Source organism: Moschus berezovskii, chromosome 4, assembly GCF_049115385.1.
Source record: "Moschus berezovskii isolate FMDL1 chromosome 4, NW_MosBer_1.0, whole genome shotgun sequence".
NCBI lineage: Eukaryota > Metazoa > Chordata > Mammalia > Artiodactyla > Moschidae > Moschus > Moschus berezovskii.
In genome coordinates this window covers 19,351,809-19,372,297 of record NC_142463.1, presented here as the reverse complement: position 1 = coordinate 19,372,297, position 20,489 = coordinate 19,351,809, and the positions used below count along the sequence as shown (strand labels likewise).

At 45.0% G+C, this 20,489-nt stretch overlaps 1 protein-coding gene across 1 annotated transcript in view; it reads right to left on the bottom strand.

Moving 5' to 3' along the window:
* The window catches only part of ARMH1 (armadillo like helical domain containing 1), a 50,765-nt gene extending 35,464 nt beyond the window's left edge, over positions 1 to 15,301 (bottom strand). Inside the window, exons 1-6 of the mRNA XM_055403481.2 lie at positions 15,122 to 15,301; positions 14,109 to 14,232; positions 12,861 to 13,088; positions 5,880 to 5,948; positions 4,091 to 4,257; positions 1,766 to 1,962 (exon numbers count right to left, since the gene is read on the bottom strand). Coding sequence (XP_055259456.2) covers positions 1,766 to 1,962; positions 4,091 to 4,257; positions 5,880 to 5,948; positions 12,861 to 13,066 — 639 coding nt within the window. The 5' untranslated portion in view covers positions 13,067 to 13,088; positions 14,109 to 14,232; positions 15,122 to 15,301. The remainder of the gene's footprint in view (positions 1 to 1,765; positions 1,963 to 4,090; positions 4,258 to 5,879; positions 5,949 to 12,860; positions 13,089 to 14,108; positions 14,233 to 15,121) is intronic.
* Between the last annotated feature and the right edge of the window lie 5,188 nt (positions 15,302 to 20,489).

Genomic DNA, 20,489 nt, shown 5'->3' with positions numbered 1-20,489 from the left:
TCCTCCTAAGGTTTGGTTTCATCACCCATCGAGGGGATGATAGTCCTGTCTCCATCAGCCATTGTGAAGACTGAAGGAGACAGGGTAAGTAAAGTCCCGAGCACAGTGAAGGAGGCACTTAAAACCGGGAACTGGAAATAATAATGCTAATCAGATGTTTTACTGGTCTTCTTCCTGAGCTCATCTCTTAAATGGAGTTGGTGTTCCTTCTCTTCTTACTTGGTACACTCTACCTGGGTGATCTTATTTACTTCTACTCTTTCAGATACCACTTCTCCACTCAGAAACTCCAAGAAAAGGCCATCTTCATCTTGGGTCTCTCTGGAGCCTCAGACTTTAATTTCCTGCTGTCCTGTGGGCATCTCTACTAGATGTCCCCAGCAGTGATTCCTCAATGAAGCTAGGAATCATCATTGCCTGGGGAAACTTAAAGGCCCCCTGAAAGCTGTCAGATTCTCTGGGAGCAGGGCTCAGGATTTAGTATTGTTTGCACAAGTGACCCATCTATATCTTTTGCAACCAGCTTGGCCTTCTGCTCACATGGGCACTTGGGAGCCATTGAGACTCATCAAGTTTATTGGGTCAAAACCTAACTTCTCCGAAATCAAATCCATGTTTCCTGTTCTCTTGGTGGCATACAACTCACCCGCAAAGTCCAAAACTGGTTGTCTTCTTGACTGCTTTTCTTTTTTTTTTATGTGGACCATTTGAGAGTGATAGGTCTTCATGGATGCGGGGCTTTCTTTAGGTGTGGTGAGTTCAGGGCTACTCTTCGTTGCGGTACTTGGGCTTCTCATTACGGTGTCTTGTTGCAGAGCTTGGGCTTTAGGGGCTTTAGGGGCTTTAGGGGGCACAGGCTTCAGTAGTTGTGGCTCTTGGGCCCTAGACCGCTGACTCAGTCGTTGTAGCGCATGGGCTTACTCACCTCAAGGCATGTGGATTCCTCATAGCCGAGGGATTGAACCTGTGGCCCCTTCATTGGCAGGCGGATTCTTAACCACTGAACCACCAGGGAACTCCCTAAAGTCTTTACTGAATTTGCTACAATATTGTTTCTGTTTTATGTTTTGCTGTTTGGCCATGAGACATGTGGAATCTTAGCTCACTGACTAGGGATCAAACCCCAACTCCTTGCATTGGAAGGTGAAGTCCCAACCATTGGACCACCAGAGAAGTCCCTCTTTGATCTATTAGTTGTCTCTCTGCCTGCAGCCCCTCCTGGAGCTGTACTGAGAGCATTAGATGGTTCATCTCAAAAGCTCTCTTGTAGGCATGGTATCCCCGCCACACTAGGCATGGTGTCTTTGTGTGGTCATCCCCATGCCCCAAAGCTGAGTTTTCTGTATGCTAGGGTACCCAGAGGAAGGCAGGAGCTGATGAAAGAAATGGCGCTTTCCCATGCACTGGAGATCTGACTCCTCTCTTCACTTACATGCGGCCTACAATGGCACCCTGCTTCTTTCCTTATCAAATTGACTCCTTTAGTCTTTTCTACGGTCCTTCCATCATCCTTGTTGCTTGTCTCAACCACTTTTAAGTCTGCCAACATCTTTCTGATCCTTAAGTAAACAGGACAAATCAGTCTGCTGGGAGACACGAACTCTGCCCTGCTCTGGCCTTCTGGAAGTAACGCTGATTGAACAGCAGACAGGCAGTGGGAGGTTGAGCTCTGTTTCTCATGCCTGGGTGGAGCACAACTGTGGAAGGTAATTGTCAGATTACTGAGTTGGAATCAGAATCACTGGAGCGTGCGGCCTGGGCTTACCTGGGCAGTCCTGAGTGTCTGCAGGGCCAGCTGCTGAGCTTTCGGGGACGCACAGGGCAGCAGAGCTATCAGACCTTTGTACACTTGATTCTGGTACTTGGGGTTACCATGGATCAAAGAATCCAACAGGACCTGCACTTCTTCCTGAGTCTCTTCTGACTTGGACTTTGCCAAAAATTCTGCTATGGATCGTACACCTAAGCAAAGGAGAGAGGAGATGCTAGATGGGAAGGGGTTTATGAAAATTATTCTCACTTGAGGTTATATAATATGAGATAATAGGATTAAGATATATTTGACCAGTCCTGTTCAAAGCAAAATCGAGGCTCTGTTCTCATGTTGCATCACTGTTTATTTAATCTCATGGTTATGTGTCCGGAGGATTTGGTTTCAACCTAGGCATGTTAGCTTGTCAAAATCTGTTTTCAAATTTAAAATGGCTCTGCAAAATGCACAAATAAAACTTGCCTGTTTGATGGTTGTATGATAACTAGCACATAGGTAGCAGTCAGTACTAAATGTTTTAACAAATACTACCATATTTAGTCCTGAAAACTACACTGAGAGAGAGGTGTTAGTCCCATTTTATGAATAAACACACCAAGGCTCAGAAAGACATGAGGGAAGGGCAGTGAGGGATGCACTTTAAAGAGGGGTGAGTGGAGAAGGCCTCTCCTGTGCATGTCTCAAGCAGAGTGCTTAGGGAACATCCTGAAATGACTGGGTGACTTCCTTTCCTAACTGCACTGGAAGCTCTTTGAGGATAAGGACTGTATTTTATTCAGCTTTGTATTCCCAGCGTCTTAGTGTATGCATGCATGCTCAGTTGCTTCAGTTGTGTCTGACTCTTTGCAACCCTATGGACTATAGCCCACAAGGCTCCTCTATCCATGGGATTCTCCAGGCAAGAATAATGAGTGAATTGCCATGCCCTTCTCCAAAGGATCTTCCCAACCCAGGGATCGAACCTGCATTTCCTGTATTGCTGGTGGATTCCTTATCACTGAGCCACCAGGGAAGCCCAATTTAGTGTATACCTGGCAATGGCAAGCCACTCCAGTACTCTTGCCTAGAAAATCCCATGGATGGAGGAGCCTGGTAGGCTGCAGTCCATGGGGTCGCTAAGGGTCGGACACGACTGAGTGACTTCACTTTCACTTTCACACATTGGAGAAGGAAATAGCAACCCACTCCAGTGTTCTTGCCTGGAGAATCCCAGGGACGGGGGAGCCTGGTGGGCTTCTGTCTATGGGGTCACACAGAGTCGGACACGACTGAAGTGACTTAGCAGCAGCAGCAGCAGCAGCACCATATTTAACAATTTTAGTTCAATTTTGTTTCTAGAATTATTCACAAATGACTCAATAACTCTTTGCTGAATGGATGCATGAAAGAGGATATATTTGAAATGAAGTATTTTCAAAACCACCATGAAAAGATTTGAGTAAATGATGAATTCAGTTCAGTTCAGTTCAGTCACTCAGTTGTGTCCGACTCTCCGCGACCCCATGAATCACAGCACGCCAGGCCTCCCTGTCCATCACCAACTCCCAGAGTTCACTCAAACTCATGTCCACAGAGTCGGTGATGCCATCCAGCCATCTCATCCTCGGTCGTCCCCTTCTCCTCCCGCCCCCAACCCTTCCCAGCATCAGAGACTTTTCAGTGAGTCAACTCGTCGCATGAGGTGGCCAAAGTATTGCAGTTTCAGCTTTAGGATCAGTCCTTCCAATGAACACCCAGGATCGATCTCCATCTCCTTGCGGTACAAGGGACTCTCAAGAGTCTTCTCCAACACCACAGTTCAAAAGCATCAATTCTTCGATGATCAGCTTTCTTCACAGTCTAACTCTCACATCCATACATGACCACGGGAAAAACCATAGCCTTGATTAGACGGACCTTTGTTGGCAAAGTAATGTCTCTGCTAGGTTGGCTTGAAGCTCAACATTCAGAAAACAAAGATCATGGCATCTGGTTCCATCACTTCAAGGGAAATAGATGGAAAAACAGTGGAAACAGTGTCAGACTTTATTTTTTGGGCTCCAAAATCACTGCAGATGCTGATTGCAGCCATGAAATTAAAAGACGCTTACTCCTTGGAAGGAAAGTTATGACCAACCTTGATAATATATTAAAAAAAATGATGAATTAGGAAAGTCATAAATCTTGGTCTTCTGGTGGTGAATATGGATGGGAGCTAAGTGAGTCCACTCTACAGAATGCTTCCTGTGCAGCCAGGTCCCTGGGGCATTTTCCTCTAGCAGTTTTGGGGGTCCCCAGGGAGATGGGGGGAGTGACACCCTCGTCCTACACAATACCCACCGTAGCTTTCACAGATGAGCTCCTTGTACTTCCTGCCGGAGTTTGCAATCACCTGAAGTAGCTTGATAGATTCCTTCTTGTCTTCTTCCTTGATCTTACTCAGCGCAAGTATTTCCAAGAGTGTTAAGACCCCTCCAACCTCAAGAAACTCTATGAGGTATCGATTACTGTCCAGAGAAATAGAAAAGTAGAAACTTGTCAAGTTCCTTGGCACTAATCTTTCTAAGGTTATGATGCTTTTGAACTGTGGTGTTGGAGAAGACTCTTGAGAGTCCCTTGGACTGCAAGGAGATCCAACCAGTCCATCCTAAAGGAAATCAGTCCTGAATATTCATTGGAAGGACTGATGCTGAAACAAATACTTTGGCCACCTGATGTGAAGATCTGACTCTTTGGAAAAGACCCTGATGCTGGGAAAGATTGAAGGTAGGAGGAGAAGGTGACGGCAGAGGATGAGATGGTTGGATGGCATCATTGACTCGATGGACATGAATTTGAGCAACCTCTGGGATTTGGTGATGGACAGGGAAGCTTGCCGTGCTGCAGTCCATGGGGTCACAAAGAGTTGGTCACGGCTGAAATGAACTGAACCTTTCTAAGAGATCTCAAGGACCTTTCTTCATATAGTCCTCCTATCCAGGAAATGTTCATGGATAAAGTGATACAATAGTTAGGAAATTCTTCCTCCCAGAAGGAAATGTGAAAGTCAAATACAATAGCCGTTTCCTGTGCTTGACTTTCCAGCATCTGTGTCTCTTCTTGAAAGAACACCTCAACTGTCCCTTGGGGAATCACCCCTTCACTTCTCAAGAGCCATGTGGTTTTTGGAGGATGAGCAGATGACAAAGAGTATGTCATCCTCTGACTGTAGTAATTGATTTGTGGCCAGGCATATGACCTAAGTTGGTCCAATGAGGCTCAGGATTTTCTTGGGAACCCGTGGGAAATACATGCTTTCTTTTTTTCACATGTTCTCTTAAAAAAAATTTTTTTTGGGGGGGTTGCACTTCATAGCATGTGGAATCCTAGTTCCCTGACCAGGGATCAAATCTGTGCCCCCTTGCATTGGAAGTATGGAGTCCTAACCACTGGACCACCAGGGAAGTCCTACATGCTCTATTTTTGATGTTACTGAGCTAGAAGGATGCAAGTCTGGAGGGTCTGAAGACCATAGCACATTGAGGTCTATGAATATAGAGGAGAACAGAGCTGAGAAGTGAAGAAAAAGCAGGAATGACCAACTACTGCTATTTTTTGAATCCTTGGATCTAGTGAACCTGGAAATATGGATTTCCATCCTCCGGACATTTCAGTTAAGTGGGCTAATAATGTTTACATTTTCTTTGTCCAGTATGAAAGTGAAAGTCGCTCAGTTGTGTCCAGCTCTTTGCAACCCCATGGACTATATAGTCCATGGAATTCTCTAGGCTAGAATACTGGTAGCCTTTCCCTCCTCCAGGGGATATTCCCAACCCAGGGATTGAGCCCAGGTCTCCCTCATTGCAGGCAGATTCTTTACCATCTGAGCCATCAGGGAAGCCCAGGTCCAGTATGAGTTAGTTTCCTGTAATTCACAACCAAGAGGATGCTGACTAGCAAAGTATCAATGGAGCATATGAGATGGAGAAGCAGCTAGACCAGGACCAGGTGCCACCACCTGTGGGTCCATTGAGGGCTACTAGGCACCCACTGATAAAGGAAGTCAAGGTCCCATGGGGTGGGAATGCCAAGGCCACCATGAGCCCGGTAGGCAACTGATACTCCAGAATCTCTCTAGAACAGCACTCACCTGCTTACAGCTGATAAGAAGACGCCAATGGATCTGAGCAGCTTATCTAAAGGCAAACCAGTCATGTAGCTGTACGACAAGTTAAAGAGTGAATTTCAGGGTGGTTTTCCATCCCATGTCTGATCCCTGATACCACCTATGGCCCAGGATGACCAATAGCTGAACTGTGTCCTTTATCTGAGAGGGACTACTAGGTTAAAGAGACAGGTGGATGAGGGGTGCTGGCAGGCATATTCATAGTTCTCCAGGAAGCTCTTCTGGGGCAGTTCAATCACCCTGACTCTGATGGGCTCTCTAGAGAGTAAGAGGCTCTGATGAATAGAAGGTGCATGTAGAATGCTGGGGGTCAATTTCACAATCCTCCCTGTGCCGTGACCATTGTACCCTTGGGTCTCAGCACAGTTCATTAGTTTGTGCCTCATTCTTGGACTTCTCTAAAACAAATCAGCTTCATCATTAATTTTCAGTTTTGCCTTGCTCAAAGCTTTATACTGGAGGTCACTATCTTTATGAAGAATTGTGTGTCTTCCTAATAAGAACAATAGGAGATGGTGGAAAAATTAAACTCTGATTTAAAAGAACCTCAGTACTTAATGTTATTTTTTAATGTGAGCTTTTGCAAAAAGCTTCATTGTAATAAAGCACCCAGAGCACGCATCAGCTCAGATGCAAGGTATGAAATCAAGCCACAACAGAAGAGGAACCAGTCAACAATTACTAGGCTCATAACACATCACGGGCTCTTAGAACACTTAAGAAATTAGCTGAAATTATTGCAGCTCATGGAGGATGACTGAGAGCTTCCAAGACTGATAAAGGCTAATGTAATGGGTTGGAGGTAATGGTGCTTTGTTGGGAAGGGAGGGTGCATGAGGTAAATTATCTCTGCTGCACCCTGGTTCCCAGGGTGCCAATAGAAGTAGAGACAGATTGGCTCATTAGGAAAGGCTCTTTACTGCAAAAACAGTGTTTGCTCTGGAGCCAGGCTCCCCTGCCTGTTGCCATTGTAGCTGGGGGCCAGGCTACCAGCTCATCACCCTGCTTCCCTGAAACCCCCGCCCCCATTCCTGCCTCCAGGCCTCCTCAGTGCCTCTTTTCTTCAGGCAGCAGTGAGGCTGACCAACTTTTGACACCTTCTTTTTCCTCTGTCCCAGGCTAGCCTTATTATCATAACCACTCACTATATGTATTTCTGGTCCATTATTTCCAGCAATTAGTTCCAGAAGTTTGCCACTTCTGCCAAGCTATCAGCAGGAGCTAACAAGTGCTAAGCATTTATTGTGTGCCAGGCACTGCGCTAACAGCTTTGCCTGCCTGGTTTCAGGTAACTGTCACTGCATCCTGCAATGGATGCTATCAGTATTTTAACTTTCTTCATGAGGATATAACCCCAGACAGATTATAATGACCTGTTCAAGGTCCCCAAGTTCACTGATGGAACTGATATTTGAACCTAGGCAGCCTAACTCAGAGTCTGAGTTCTTACTGTCAGGCCACCCTGCCCAGATGGTCTCCTTAGATGGTGTTGGAAGCGGGACCGTGGCAGGGAGACCCTGAGGTAGAGTGGATGATGTCTGGATTTGGCCCCAGTCTTTGTGTACCTGTGCTGTGCTGTGCTTAGTCGCTCAGTCATGTCCACGTCTTTGCAACCCCATGGACTGTAGCCCTCCAGGCTCTTCAGTCCATGGGGGTTCTCCAGGCCAGAATACTGGAGTGGGTTGCCATGCCCTCCCCATCTCTGTGCCTACTAGTAAATTATTCAACCTTCTCAAGGCTCATCTTTCTAATCTGTAAAATGGGACAATACCAAACACCTATTAGGCTTGGTGTGAGGCTCAAATGAGATATTCATATGGTACAGAGTTCAGTGCTTAGAGCATAAAAAGACTCAATATATGGTAAATAATCATTTTGTCATTATAAACATCCTTAGTTTTACTGATCAGTTCTGGAAGTTCAAGTTTAAAAAAGGGGTTTGAAGCTAATGTGGAATGAGGTGGCAGTCAATTTTATTTTATTTTATTTATTTTGTTGGCAGTCAATTTTATAAAACACAATGATGCTATATTGATTTGTTTTCCTTCAAATCCACCATAACTGGAGGGCTGGAGAGTAGTGGGGTGGGAGGGGTCACTGATTCAAAATACAGCATTTTGAAGAGACATTCAAAATGCTATGTGTCTTCAGCCAGTCTGTTTTCTCTGTTGTATGACAAAGTCACAAAAAGTTAGGAAATTATAAATTTCAAGTGTAGAAACTGAATATACAACTATATATTAAAAGTGTGGTTCAGGAGTTCCCTGGTTGCCTAGTAGTTAGGATTCCACACTTTCACTGCTGTGGCCTGGGTTCAGTCTCTGGTCAGGAAGTGAGATCCCACGAGCTGTGCAGTGTGACAAAAACAAACAAACAAACACGTTGTTCATTCAGTAAGCATTGACTGAGTGTCCACTAAATATCTGGTGCTCTGATTGATACTTATGATATGGAAAAAATGATACAATGCCTCAGTTAACAAGGGCAATGATTAAGGAAGAAAAGAAGAGGGATGAAGAGGGAATTCTTGGAAACACTAACATTTAAGGGGTGGTAGAACTCCCAGGTGTTCAAGTTGGATTTAGAAAAGGCAGAGGAACCAGAGATCAAATTGCCAACATTGGTTGGCTCGCAGGAAAAGCAATAGAGTTCCAGAAAAACAGCTCCTTCTGCTTTATTGACTACGCCAAAGCCTTTGACTGTGTGGATCATAACAAACTGTGGAAAATTCTTAAAGAGATGGGAATACCAGAACACCTGACCTGCCTCCTGAGAAATCTGTATGCAGGTCAAGAAGCAATGGTTAGAACTGGACATGGAACAACAGACTGATTCCAAATTGGGAAAAGAGTACATCAAGGCTGTATACTGTCACCCTATTTATTTAACTTACACACAGTACATCATGAGGAACACTGGGCTGGATGAAGTACAAGCTGGAATCAAGATTGCCGGGAGAAATATCAATAACCTCAGATATGCAGATGACACCACCCTTATGGCAGAAAGCGAAGAGGAACTAAAGAGCCTCTTGATGAAAGTGAAAGAGGAAAGTGAAAAAGTTGGCTTAAAACTCAACATTCAGAAAACTAAGATCATGGCATCTGGTCCCATCACTTCACGGCAAATAGATGGGGAAACAATGGAAACAGTGAGAGACTTTATTCTGGGGGGCTCCAAAATCACTGCAGATGGTGACTGCAGCCTTGAAATGAAAAGACACTTACTTCTTGTCTAAACCTAGACAGCATATTAAAAAGTGGAGACATTACTTTGCTGACAAAGGTCTATCTAGTCACAGCTATGGTTTTTCCATTGGTCATGTATGGATGTGAGATTTGGACCATAAGAAAGCTGAGTGCTGAAGAATTGATGCTTTTGAACTGTGGTGTTAGAGAAGACTCTTGAGAGTCCCTTGGACTGCAAGGAGATCAAACCAGTCAATTCTAAAGGAAATCAGCCCTGAATATCCATTGGAAGGACTGATGCTGAAGCTGAAGCTCCAATACTTTGGTTACCTGATGCAAAGAACTGACTCATTGGAAAAGATCTTGATGCTGGGAAAGATTGAAGCAGGAGGAGAAGGGGATGACAGAGGATGAGATGGTTGGATGGCATCTCCAACTCGATGGACATGAGTCTGAGCAAGCTCTGGGAGTTGGTGACGGACAGGGAAGCCTGGTGTGCTGCAGTCCATGGGGGTCACAAAGAGTTGGACATGACTGAGCAACTGAACTGAACTGAACTGAGGAAAAGTCCCTATAACGGTTACTGGTGACAGGAGAAGGGAGAGGAGAGGAGAGCTTTAGAAGGGGCAGTGGTCAAGCAGGGCCGGGGCTCAGGTGTGAGGTGAGTGGTTCACTTTCTTCCGGTAGGATTTTTTTTTTTTTTTGGCCATGCCACATCGCTTGCAGGATCTTAGTTCCTTGAGCAGGGATTGAACCCACACCCTGGGCAGTGAAAGTGCAGAATCTTAACCTAAGTGCCAGGGAATTCCTTCAAGTATGAAATTTAAGTGACTATCAAAAGACTCAGTGACTAATATTTCCTGCACTATTAAAAAAGAGAAAAATAATACAAATACCCACGATGGCTAAAGTATTAAAGTTTTGGGACTTCCCTGGTGGTCAAGTGGTTAAGATTTCACCTTCCAATTCAGGGGATAAGGCTTCAGTCCCCGGTTGGGGAACTAGGATCCCACATGCCTTATGGCCAAAAAAATCCAGAACGTGAACAACAGAAACAACATTGTAACAAAGTCAATAAAGACTTTAAAAATGGTCCACATTTATCAATCAATCAATATCACAGTTTTAAATAAAGCTAGGATCTGACTCTGAACACTTGTGACTCTGCCTTACTCGCGTCACCCTTTGGCCGAATGGAAAATGTTATCAGGTTAGTGGCAGCCTTGGGGAGGTTAGTGTCACGAGTTGAGGGGACAAAGTCAGATGGTAGTGCTGATGTTTTTCAAAACACCACTTGTGGATCACTGGCATCAGAGTCACCCAGCTTTTTTTTGACAAAGACTCCAAGGACTCACCCTTAACCTACTAAATCAAAACCTGGGGGTCGTGTAGGGGGAGTAGACTTGTTATCTGCATTTTAAACCTCTTTTATGCACATTAATGTCTAAGAACATTGGGGTTAACCCAAAGATGTATTCGGAAGACTCCCTTTGGACTGTGTCCTAGGTCTGAGTCTGATTAATAATTTTATCAATGATTAACTGTAAAAAAAGAAAGCTGTGGTTACCTAAGCCTTTCGTTCTGCTTAGTTGCAGGCTCTCTGGTTCTGTCATTCCCTTGTTCAACAAACAAATGTTAAGCACCCTTTATGTGCCAGGCATGTGCTAGGTGTTAGAAATATAGACATGAGTAGAACAGATGTAATTGCTGCCCTTGTAGAGTTTACAATCCAGGGGGGGAAGAGAGATCAATATCTCAGGTAATAATAAGACGTTAAGCACCATGAATATATTTAACTGGGGAACATAAACTAGTCTGGGACTCTGAAAAGGGCTTCCTGAGAAAGTGATGCCTGGATTGAGACCTGAATAATAGAGAGGAATTGGTTAAATAAAGAGGAGGTTTAAGGGAGAGGGTTCAGGCAAAGAGAAAAATACTTAAGAAAAAGGTCTGAGGACCTCCTTGGTGGTACACTGGATAAGAATCCACCGATCAAAGCAGGGGACGTGGGTTCAGTCCCTGATCCGGGGAGATTCATGCCACGGAGAAACTAAGTCCCTGCACCACAACTACTGAGCTGCAGCTGCTGAAGCCCGTGTGCCTAGAGCCCGTGCTCCACAGCTGGAGGAGCCATGGCAATGAGAAGCCCGAGCGCCGCAACGAAGAGTAGCCCCCGCTCACCACAACTGAAAGAAAGCCCGTACACGGCAGCGAAGGCCCAGCTCAGCCAAAAATACATAAATAACAAGTACAAGAAAAGGTCTGAGATGAATTCATGGAGAGCTACCACCCACCACTCAAACTATCACCGTGATGGGGACTACATCTGTCTTCAGCCTCCGTCTGCTGCTGGGGCTCCTGAGCACAGGCGCCTCAGACACCATGTGTCCCCACTCAAACATATCCACTCCAAACTCACTCCTCTCCTTGTATTCTCTTCCCATGTAATGACACCCCATTCACCTAGCTTCCCAAGCCAGAAACGGGAGAGTCCTTCTGTGGGAGACAAGTGGAGGTGGCAGTTGGGTTAAAGGATATGGAACTCAGATTCCAGAGAAATGTGGGCGGGGGACACAATGAGAGTCCTTAAACTGGAGTGGTGGCGACATCCTGACAGTGGCTAGATCACTTAGGGAGAACCTGAGAGTGCGCAGAGAAGATGGCTGTGCCTAGAGTCCCATAGAACACCAAAGTTTAAGGGGTGGCTGAAGAGCAGCAGGATGGACAGAAAGAAAGGAGAAAACCAAGAGAATTGGTATCACAGAAACCACAGGAAGAGTGTGTGTGTGTGAGTGTGTGACTGTGTGTGTGTTTGGTGATGTGGTCTATAGGGCTTCTTTTTCTTTCCTCTTTTAAAAATTGAGGTACAGTTTCATAAGCATTACATTCGTTTTAGGGAACAGTGTTTTGAGAAGCGGGAATGGTTTGTGTGACAAATGCCACTGAGAGGTCATGTGTAAGGACTGAGGATGCGGTCACTGGGTTTTACAATTAGAAAAGCTTTGGTAACCTTGGCAAGACCTGCATCAGTGGACCAGAGGGGTCAGAAGTCAGCCTGCAGTGGGCTGAGGAGAAAGGGAGGTGGGGAAGGTCAACAGCCTTTTCCAAAGCTTCAGCACAAAGGGCAGAACCTAGGTGGAATATGGGTTCCATCAAGGACTGAATTTCAGTTTTTAAGTTAGCAGAGATTTGAGCATACATAAATGCTGATGAAAAATCTGGTAAGGAGGAACTTCCCTAGTGGTCCAGTGGCTAAGACTCCATGCTCCCAATGCAGGGAGCCCGGGTTCCATCCCTGGTCAGGGAACTAGATCCCATATGCCATAGCTAAAGATCCCAAATGCTGCAACTAAGATCTGGCACAGCCAAATAAATTAAAAAAATATAATGTATATATATATATTTTAAAAAGCTGGTAATGAGGCAAAAGTAAAGTCTATAGGAGAGAATGAATGAATCTTTGGGGAGACAGAAGGGGATTCAAGCATAGTACAGATAAAAGATTGATCCTAGACAAAGAACACCCACTTCAGCTCTGATGGGAGCAAGAGAGGTGAGCAGAGAGAATGAGGATGTATTTACAGGCTGGAAAGAGAGGATGCTGAGGGAGTTCTTGACTTCGGGGATAGTAATTTGATCACTATTACATCCTGTTCTAAAATCTGATAGATAGTCAGGGGAAGCGCTCCCTCAACAGTCTTCATTCCTTTTCTCTCTTGAAGATCACCTAATTGTCTTCCTGTTCAGCAAAGGATACGTGAGTCTCAGCCAGGTGGTCAGGCGGACCAGGAACAAGCTGGCTCCCTGGGAAAACTCTTGCTCCAGCTCAGGGGCAGTCTTGCCTTGGTTGGCTTCGATGAAATTGTCGAGGATGTTACTCCTGGCGACTTTGCCAGCATTGTCCCAATCCTGTAAAAAACTCAAGAGCCGGCTGATTGCTGCCTGCTCCTTTATAGAAGTCATGATCAGTCAGTCCTGAAGCTGGCTATGGAGAAGGGAAAACAGACAGGTTACCAAAGTATTCAGAACCATGCAAGGCCTGTAGTTACGCTGGAGGTTTTGCTTTTCCAGCAGTCATCTGGAGGCAGGGGAGCCTCTGTCACCCATGTTCTGTGGTGACGTTCAAAATACACCTCTAGGACTGGCCACCTGCTGCTCAAACAGGGAGGATCCAGCTGTGTTGTCATGGAGTCAAGAAAACACATTTGCAGCTCTTTGGCTTCTCTGCTGGTGCCAGTGACTAAAAGGACCATAGGCTCCAGTGGATATGAAGATGCTGGAGAAAAATCTGGCCTCTCTCAGCCCTCACCTCACACAGCATTAGAGATTGGGCCTTTAGAGATCCAGCCCCCTCTTACGCCAATCAGCCAAGGTAAAATGCTACTCAATCTTATATCTTGCTTTTAGGCTAACTCTTTTAAAAACAACTTTTTTTTTTTTTTAAGTTAGTGGGAAGAAAAAGTTCTCATTCCATAGTTGGATTAATGGGCTGTGGTTTGTAGGAGTCTGTGTCCTTGGGAGAGTGTTTTCAGTGGGGGAGGGAAGGTTTAAAATAAACCCGTTTTCCAAAAATAGTTGTGATTGAAAGTGTTATTATCCATAACAAATGTTAGTGCTGATGGGAGAGAGGCATGTGTGATTCTTTTGTCTAACAGACAAGTGAAAGTCATATTTCACATTATCATGGGGTTTTCTGTGATTTACAGAATATTTGTGAAACATTACTTGCAGGGCCATGATTGATATGGAGGGAACAGCTTGTGGGTAGGGGAGATGTGTATTTCACGAAGACGGTTCAACATGAAATTTACAGTCCCATAAAGTGCTCCTACATCTTCGCCAGAGATCTAGTTAAAAGGACTTTACAGTCTGAAACATCCTAAAATTGATTCTAAATTAACGTTTCCTCACATGTATTTGAGATATTGATGGGGCCCAGCTATCAGAATTTTATTAGGAAGCAGTAATCTGAGGCCTGCTAAGACAGACATACATACACACCAACCTCCACTGCACCCCAGAGGGTACTGGGTATGTTCTCCTAGGAAGGGCGTCCACGTAGTCTCAGGGATGGAGTCAACCAAGATAGCCTGTCAGCGTTAACATCCAGGTGAATAACTGTGGATCAACTGAAACACAAAAATGACCAAAACCCCTCTTGGGATCAGGCATCCATCACTGTGAATGACATTACAGCCCCAAGTCTGAGAATAACTTACAGAGGCCACGGCCACCATTAACAGCCAAATTGGCCTCAAGTAAATGGCTATGCATTGGCTGTACTAGACCCCAGGAGGGAGGGGCTGAAACACCGCCATCAGCAGGAAAACATTCTGCCCCTCCCCTGCTGTGGATGGGCCCTTTCTAGGATCAAAACTCAGAGTGCTATCAGAGATGAACCCAGTGATTCTAGAACACTGAGGGTGGGAAACTTTCAGCTGGATGCTCCATATTATGGTCCCTTTAGGTTTCCTTGGATCTGTCTTCCTCTATCAGTTTCTTCTTTTTTGGGGGGCGGATTTGCATTTATTTTTCATAAAAAAAGTTTCCCCCAACAATTGAGGGCCATGACTCATTGCATCAATTCTCACACACGTGCAGCTGTCTGGACCTGGGGAGGAGGACTCACAACCTTCTCAGGACATGTTTCCCATCCTCCCTCCAGGGGGGACGTCAGCCTCCAAACCAAGGTCAGCCAGAAGTGTTTGTTTCTTCCAGCTTCAAGGGCCAAAGCCAGAAACAGCTCCTCCTTCTAACTAAAGGAGGGCCTTCAAATCCTTGAGAAGGTGTCTGAGTTGCCTCATGGCCCTCCTGGACAGCAGGGGTGGCCACTCCAGGGTCACGACACCTGGCATGTCTGGACCACCTTCTTCAGGGTCTTCACCACCTCCATGCTCTTGTCCTTCATGGCCAGGGCGAGGAGACTGGCTCTGTTTGCCAGCTTCTTGAGACACAGACGCCACCAGGTTCTTTGTGAAGACATGGATGAGAGGCTCATCCTTCCCGAGGAGGACTTACGTGGTCAGCACAGGCTTGCCGATGTCATTGGTCACACTGCTGGGTTCCAGGGAGACCAGGGTACCCATCTTCCCCAACTGGGTCACCATCAACAGGATGCGACTGCTGAAGGCCGTGCCAACCACCTGGGTGGGGACTCCACACACCACTGCCGTCTTCTGTTTGGAAACCACCAGTGGTTTACCCTCCACAGCTAAGTCTGCTCCATGGCCCCCAGCTCACCGCATTGCGTCGTTTCTTCTTCTTTTTTTAAACAGGAAAAGAAACCTGACAAATGGCAGCTTTTTAAATTAAAAAAAAATTTTTTATTGGAGGATACTTGCTTTACAATGCTGTGTTGATTTCTGCTGTACAGCACAGTGAATCAATTATACGTATACATATAAACCTTTTTTTTTTTTTAAAGATTTCCTTTCTGTTTAGGTCACCAGTGGCTTCAACAGCTATAGTGATACAGTTGTAAGTCATACTCATGTAGTAAAGTGCTGTGCAAGGTGCTGAGGGCGGTGAGGAGAGGCATGAGGCATTGCCGTGGCCTGGAGGAGCTCCAAACCTTATGGTAGATGGGAAGAACGCCAGGTTTAGAGTCACACTGGGCTCAAGGCCCGGCTGCCCACCTGATATCTGCTGCTGCTGCTGCTAAGTCGCTTCAGTCATGTCCAACTCTGTGCAACCCCATAGACGGCAGCCCACCAGGCTCCCCCGTCCCTGGGATTCTCCAGGCAAGAACACTGGATTGGGTTGCCATTTCCTTCTCCAATGCGTGAAAGTGAAGTCGCTCAGTCGTGTCCAACTCTTAGCGACCACATGGACTGCAGCCTACCAGGCTCCTCCGCCCATGGGATTTTCCAGGCAAGAGTACTGGAGTGGGGTGCCATTGCCTTCTCCGACCTGATATCTAGTAAGAAGTAAAAAGGTAATAACACTTGCCTCCCCCTTTGCCATCCTCCAGTGTCACTCCAGAGGCAACCACTTTCAGCTCTTTTGGGTATTTCTTCTGGAGCTACCTCTATACGTCCAAATAATGAGTTTATACTACTTGCTACAGGCTAAATTCAACAGATTCATATGTTGAAGTGCTAGATCCCAGTACCTCAGAATGTGACTCTAGTTAGAGACAGGGTCTTTATTTTTATTTATTTACTTATTTCCAAATCAGAGTTGCATTTTTGTTGTTGTTGTTTGCTTTTTAATTTTTTATTTATTCTTTTTGGTGGCACCGTGTGGCGTGTGGGATCTTAGTTTCCGGACCAGGGATTCAACCCATGTCTCCTGCAGCAGAAGCGTGGAGTCTTAACTGCTGGAATTAGCCACAGGGAATTCCTTAGAGAGAGGGTCTTTAAAGAGGTAACTGAGTTAATGAAGTCATCGGGGTGGGCTCTGATCCAACATAACTGGTATCCTTATAAATGGAGCTTACGACACCGACACATGAAGACAGAAGACCATCTGAAGATGCCTGAAGGTGGCCATCTGCAAGCCAAGGAGAGAGGCCTCAGGAGAAGCCGATCCTGTGACACCTTGATCTTGGACACCTTTATCTGAGGTGCAGAACCGTGAGAATAAATTTCTATTGTTACTCTGTAACAGGGCAGCCCTCACAAACTAATTCCTACTAATTCCTACTACCTGATTCATCAATTTTAGGCAATATTTATTTCTAATTCTGAGGAATTAGCTCTCTTACTCCACTCTAAGCCCTATTGTCCTCCCCTCATTCTCACAATATAGATTTCCACAATTTATAGTTAATCTATATTTAGTGTTTACATTATTGATCATGTCAATAAACACTGTTCACTCAAGCTGTAAACTACTACTATGCTTTCCTTCTCTTCAGTTCAGTTCAGTTCAGTTCAGTCACTCAGTCGTGTCTGACTCTTTGCGATCCCATGAATCACAGCACACCAGGCCTCCCTGTCCATCACCAACTCCCGGAGTTCACTCAAACTCATGTCCATCGAGTTGGTGATGCCATCCAGCCACCTCATTCTCTGTCGTCCCCGTCTCCTCCCACCCCCAATCCCTCCCAGCATCAGACTCTTTTCCAGTGAGTCAACTCGTTGCATGAGGTGGCCAAAGTATTGGAGTTTCAGCTTTAGCATCCGTCCTTCCAATGAATACCCAGGATTGATCTCCTTTAGAATGGACTGGTTGGATCTCCTTGCAGTCCAAGGGACTCTCAAGAGTCTTCTCCAACACCACAGTTCAAAAGCATCAATTCTTCGGCGATCAGCTTTCTTCACAGTCCAACTCTCACATCCATACATGACTGCGGGAAAAACCATAGCCTTGACTAGACGGACCTTTGTTGGCAAAGTAATGTCTCTGCTTTTTAATATGCTATCTAGGTTGGTCATAACTTTCCTTCCAAGGAGTAAGCGTCTTTTAATTTCCTGGCTACAATCAGCATCTGCAGTGATTTTGGAGCCCCCAAAAATAAAGTCTGACACTGTTTCCACAGTTTTTCCATCTATTTCCCATGAAGTGATGGGACCAGATGCCATGATCTTTGTTTTCTGAATGTTGAACTTCAAGCCAACCTTTTCACTCTCCTCTTTCACTTTCATCAAGAGGCCTTTGAGTTCCTCTTCACTTACTGCCATAAGGGTGGTGTCATCTGCATATCTGAGGTTATTGATATTTCTCCCAGCAATCTTAATTCCAGCTTGTGCTTCTTCCAACCCAGCGTTCCTCATGATGTACTCTGCATATAAGTTAAATAAGCAGGGTGACAATATACAACCTTGACGTACTCCTTTTCCTATTTGGAACCAGTCTGTTGTTCCATGTAAAGTTCTGACTGTTGCTTCCTGACCTGTATACAGGTTTCTCAAGAGGCAGGTCAAGTGGTCTGGTATTCCCATCTCTTTCAGAATGTTCTACAGTTTATTGTGATCCACACAGTCAAAGGCTTTGGCATAGTCAATGAAGCAGAAATAGATGTTTTTCTGGAACTCTCTTGCTTTCTCCATGATCCAGTTGGTTTTATCTGGAGTTAGTAATTGTTTCTTTTTTCAACTGTTTAATTTTCTAAGTACTAGAGCTGTTTTCTTCCAAATGTTTCAAACACATAGCAACAATCTTCCCAAATGCTCAACCTCTAACTGATCAGTCCCATCTTCTCCCTGAAGACCTCTCTCTCATGAACCTCTTGTCTTTCTATTCCAGTTTGGACTGACTGTTTGCTAAGCCTGGTACACAAATGTTGTCCTTGGATTTCCTTTTGCTAGTCTTCTCTGTCCATCGCCCTGTTCCCTGGGTCCACCCCATCTTCTTTGCTTTACTCTCTCATTTTGTTGAAGCACATTCTCCAGGAGCTTCCTAAGTAAGGATCTTTTTTCTGTGTTCTTGGAAGTCTGAAAGTATTCTGACCTCATGTCAGATTGGTTGGGTGTATAATTCCAGGTTAGCAACAAGCTTCCTTAGACTGACCTCCCTAGGTTTGCTGTTAAGAAATCTGACATCATTCTGATTTCCGTGCCTTTGTCTGTGGCTTGATTTTTCACTCCCGATGCTTTGAAAACCGTTTCTGAAATTGTATGACGATATGCAGTTCTTTTTCATTTATTGCACTGAGGCTTAGGTGTTGTTTCCTTCAGTTTTGAAAATTTTTTTATTTTAGGAAGTTGATTTAAAAAACTATTTATTTACTTGACTGCACGGGATCTTAGTTGTGGCACACAGGATCTTTAAGTGCAGCAGGTGAACTCTTAGTTGTGTGGCACATGGGATCTAGTTCCCTGCTGCTGCTGCTGCTAAGTCACTTCAGTCGTGTCCGACTCTGTGTGACCCCATAGACGGAAGCCCACCAGGCTCCCCCGTCCCTGGGATTCTCCAGGCAAGAACACTGGAGGGATCAAATCTGAGCCCCCTGCATTGGGAGCACAGAGTCCCAGTCACTGGATCACCACGGAAGCACCTCAAAAATTTCTTTATCAGACAACAACTAGATTTGTCATTGAGAAACTCTTAAATGTCAGTGGAGGTTTTTTCTTTTTTTCCTATCCCCACCTGGGGTTCTCACGGCCTCTGGAGAAGTTTTCTACTTTCTTTTTTATTTTTTTATTGGAGGCAAATTACTTTACATTAATATATTGGTTGGTTTTGCCATACATTGACACGAATCCGCCCCGGGTGTACATGTGTTCCCCTTCTTGAACCCCCCTCCCACCTCCCTCTTCCCCATATCCTCCCTCCAGGTCATCCCCGTGAGCCAGCCCCAAGCATCCTGTATCATGCGTCGAATCTGGACTGGTGATGCATTTCACATATGATAATATACATGCTACAATGCCATTCTCCCAAATCATCCCACCTTCACCCTCTCCCACAGAGTCCCAAAGACTGTTCTATATACCTATGTCTTTTTGCTGTCTCGTATACAGGGTTAAGGTTACCATCTTTCTAAATTCCATATATATGCGTTAGTATACTGTATTGATGTTTTTCTTTCTGGCTTACTTCACTCTGTATAATAGGCTCCAATTTCATCCACCTCATTAGAACTGATTCAAATGCATTCTTTTTGATGGCTGAAAAATACTCCATTGTGTATATGTACCAAAGATTTCTTATCCATTCATCTGCAGATGGACATCTAGGTTGCTTCCATGTCCTGGCTATTATCATCAGTGCTGCAATGAACATTGGAGTACATGTGTCTCTTTCAATTCTGGTTTCCTTGGTGTGTACGCCCAGGAGTGCGATTGCTGGATCATATGGCAGTTCTATTTCCAGTTTTTTGAGGAATCTCCACACTGTTCTCCATAGTGGCTGTACTAGTTTGCATTCCCACCAACAGTGTAAGAGGGTTCCCTTTTCTCCACACCCTCTCCAGCATTTATTGCATGTAGACTTTTGGATAGCAGCCATTCTGACTGGTGTGAAATGGTATCTCATTGTGGTTTTGATTTGCATTTCTCTGATGATGAGGGATGTTGAGCATTTTTTCATGTGTTTGTTAGCCATCTTTATGTCTTCTTTGGAGAAATGTCTGTTTAGTTCTTTGGCCCATTTTTTGAGTGGGACGTTTATTTTTCTGGAATTGAGCTGCAGGAGCTGCTTGTATATTTTGGAGATTATTTCTTTGTCAGTTGTTTCATTTGCTATTATTTTCTCCCATTCTGAAGCCTGTCTTTTCACCTTGCTTATAGTTTCCTTTGCTGTGCAGAAGCTTTTGATTTTAATTAGGTCCCATTTGTTTATTTTTGCTTTTATTTCCAATATTCTGGGAGGTGGGTCTTGGAGGATCCTGGGAGGATGAGAGGGTAGGGGTGCTAAGTGCCGGGCGGTTGGCATCTGGGGGAGGCGTGGGGGAGGGACTGGGGCTGTCACCATGAAGTAGATAGATCTCCCCTCCATCCCT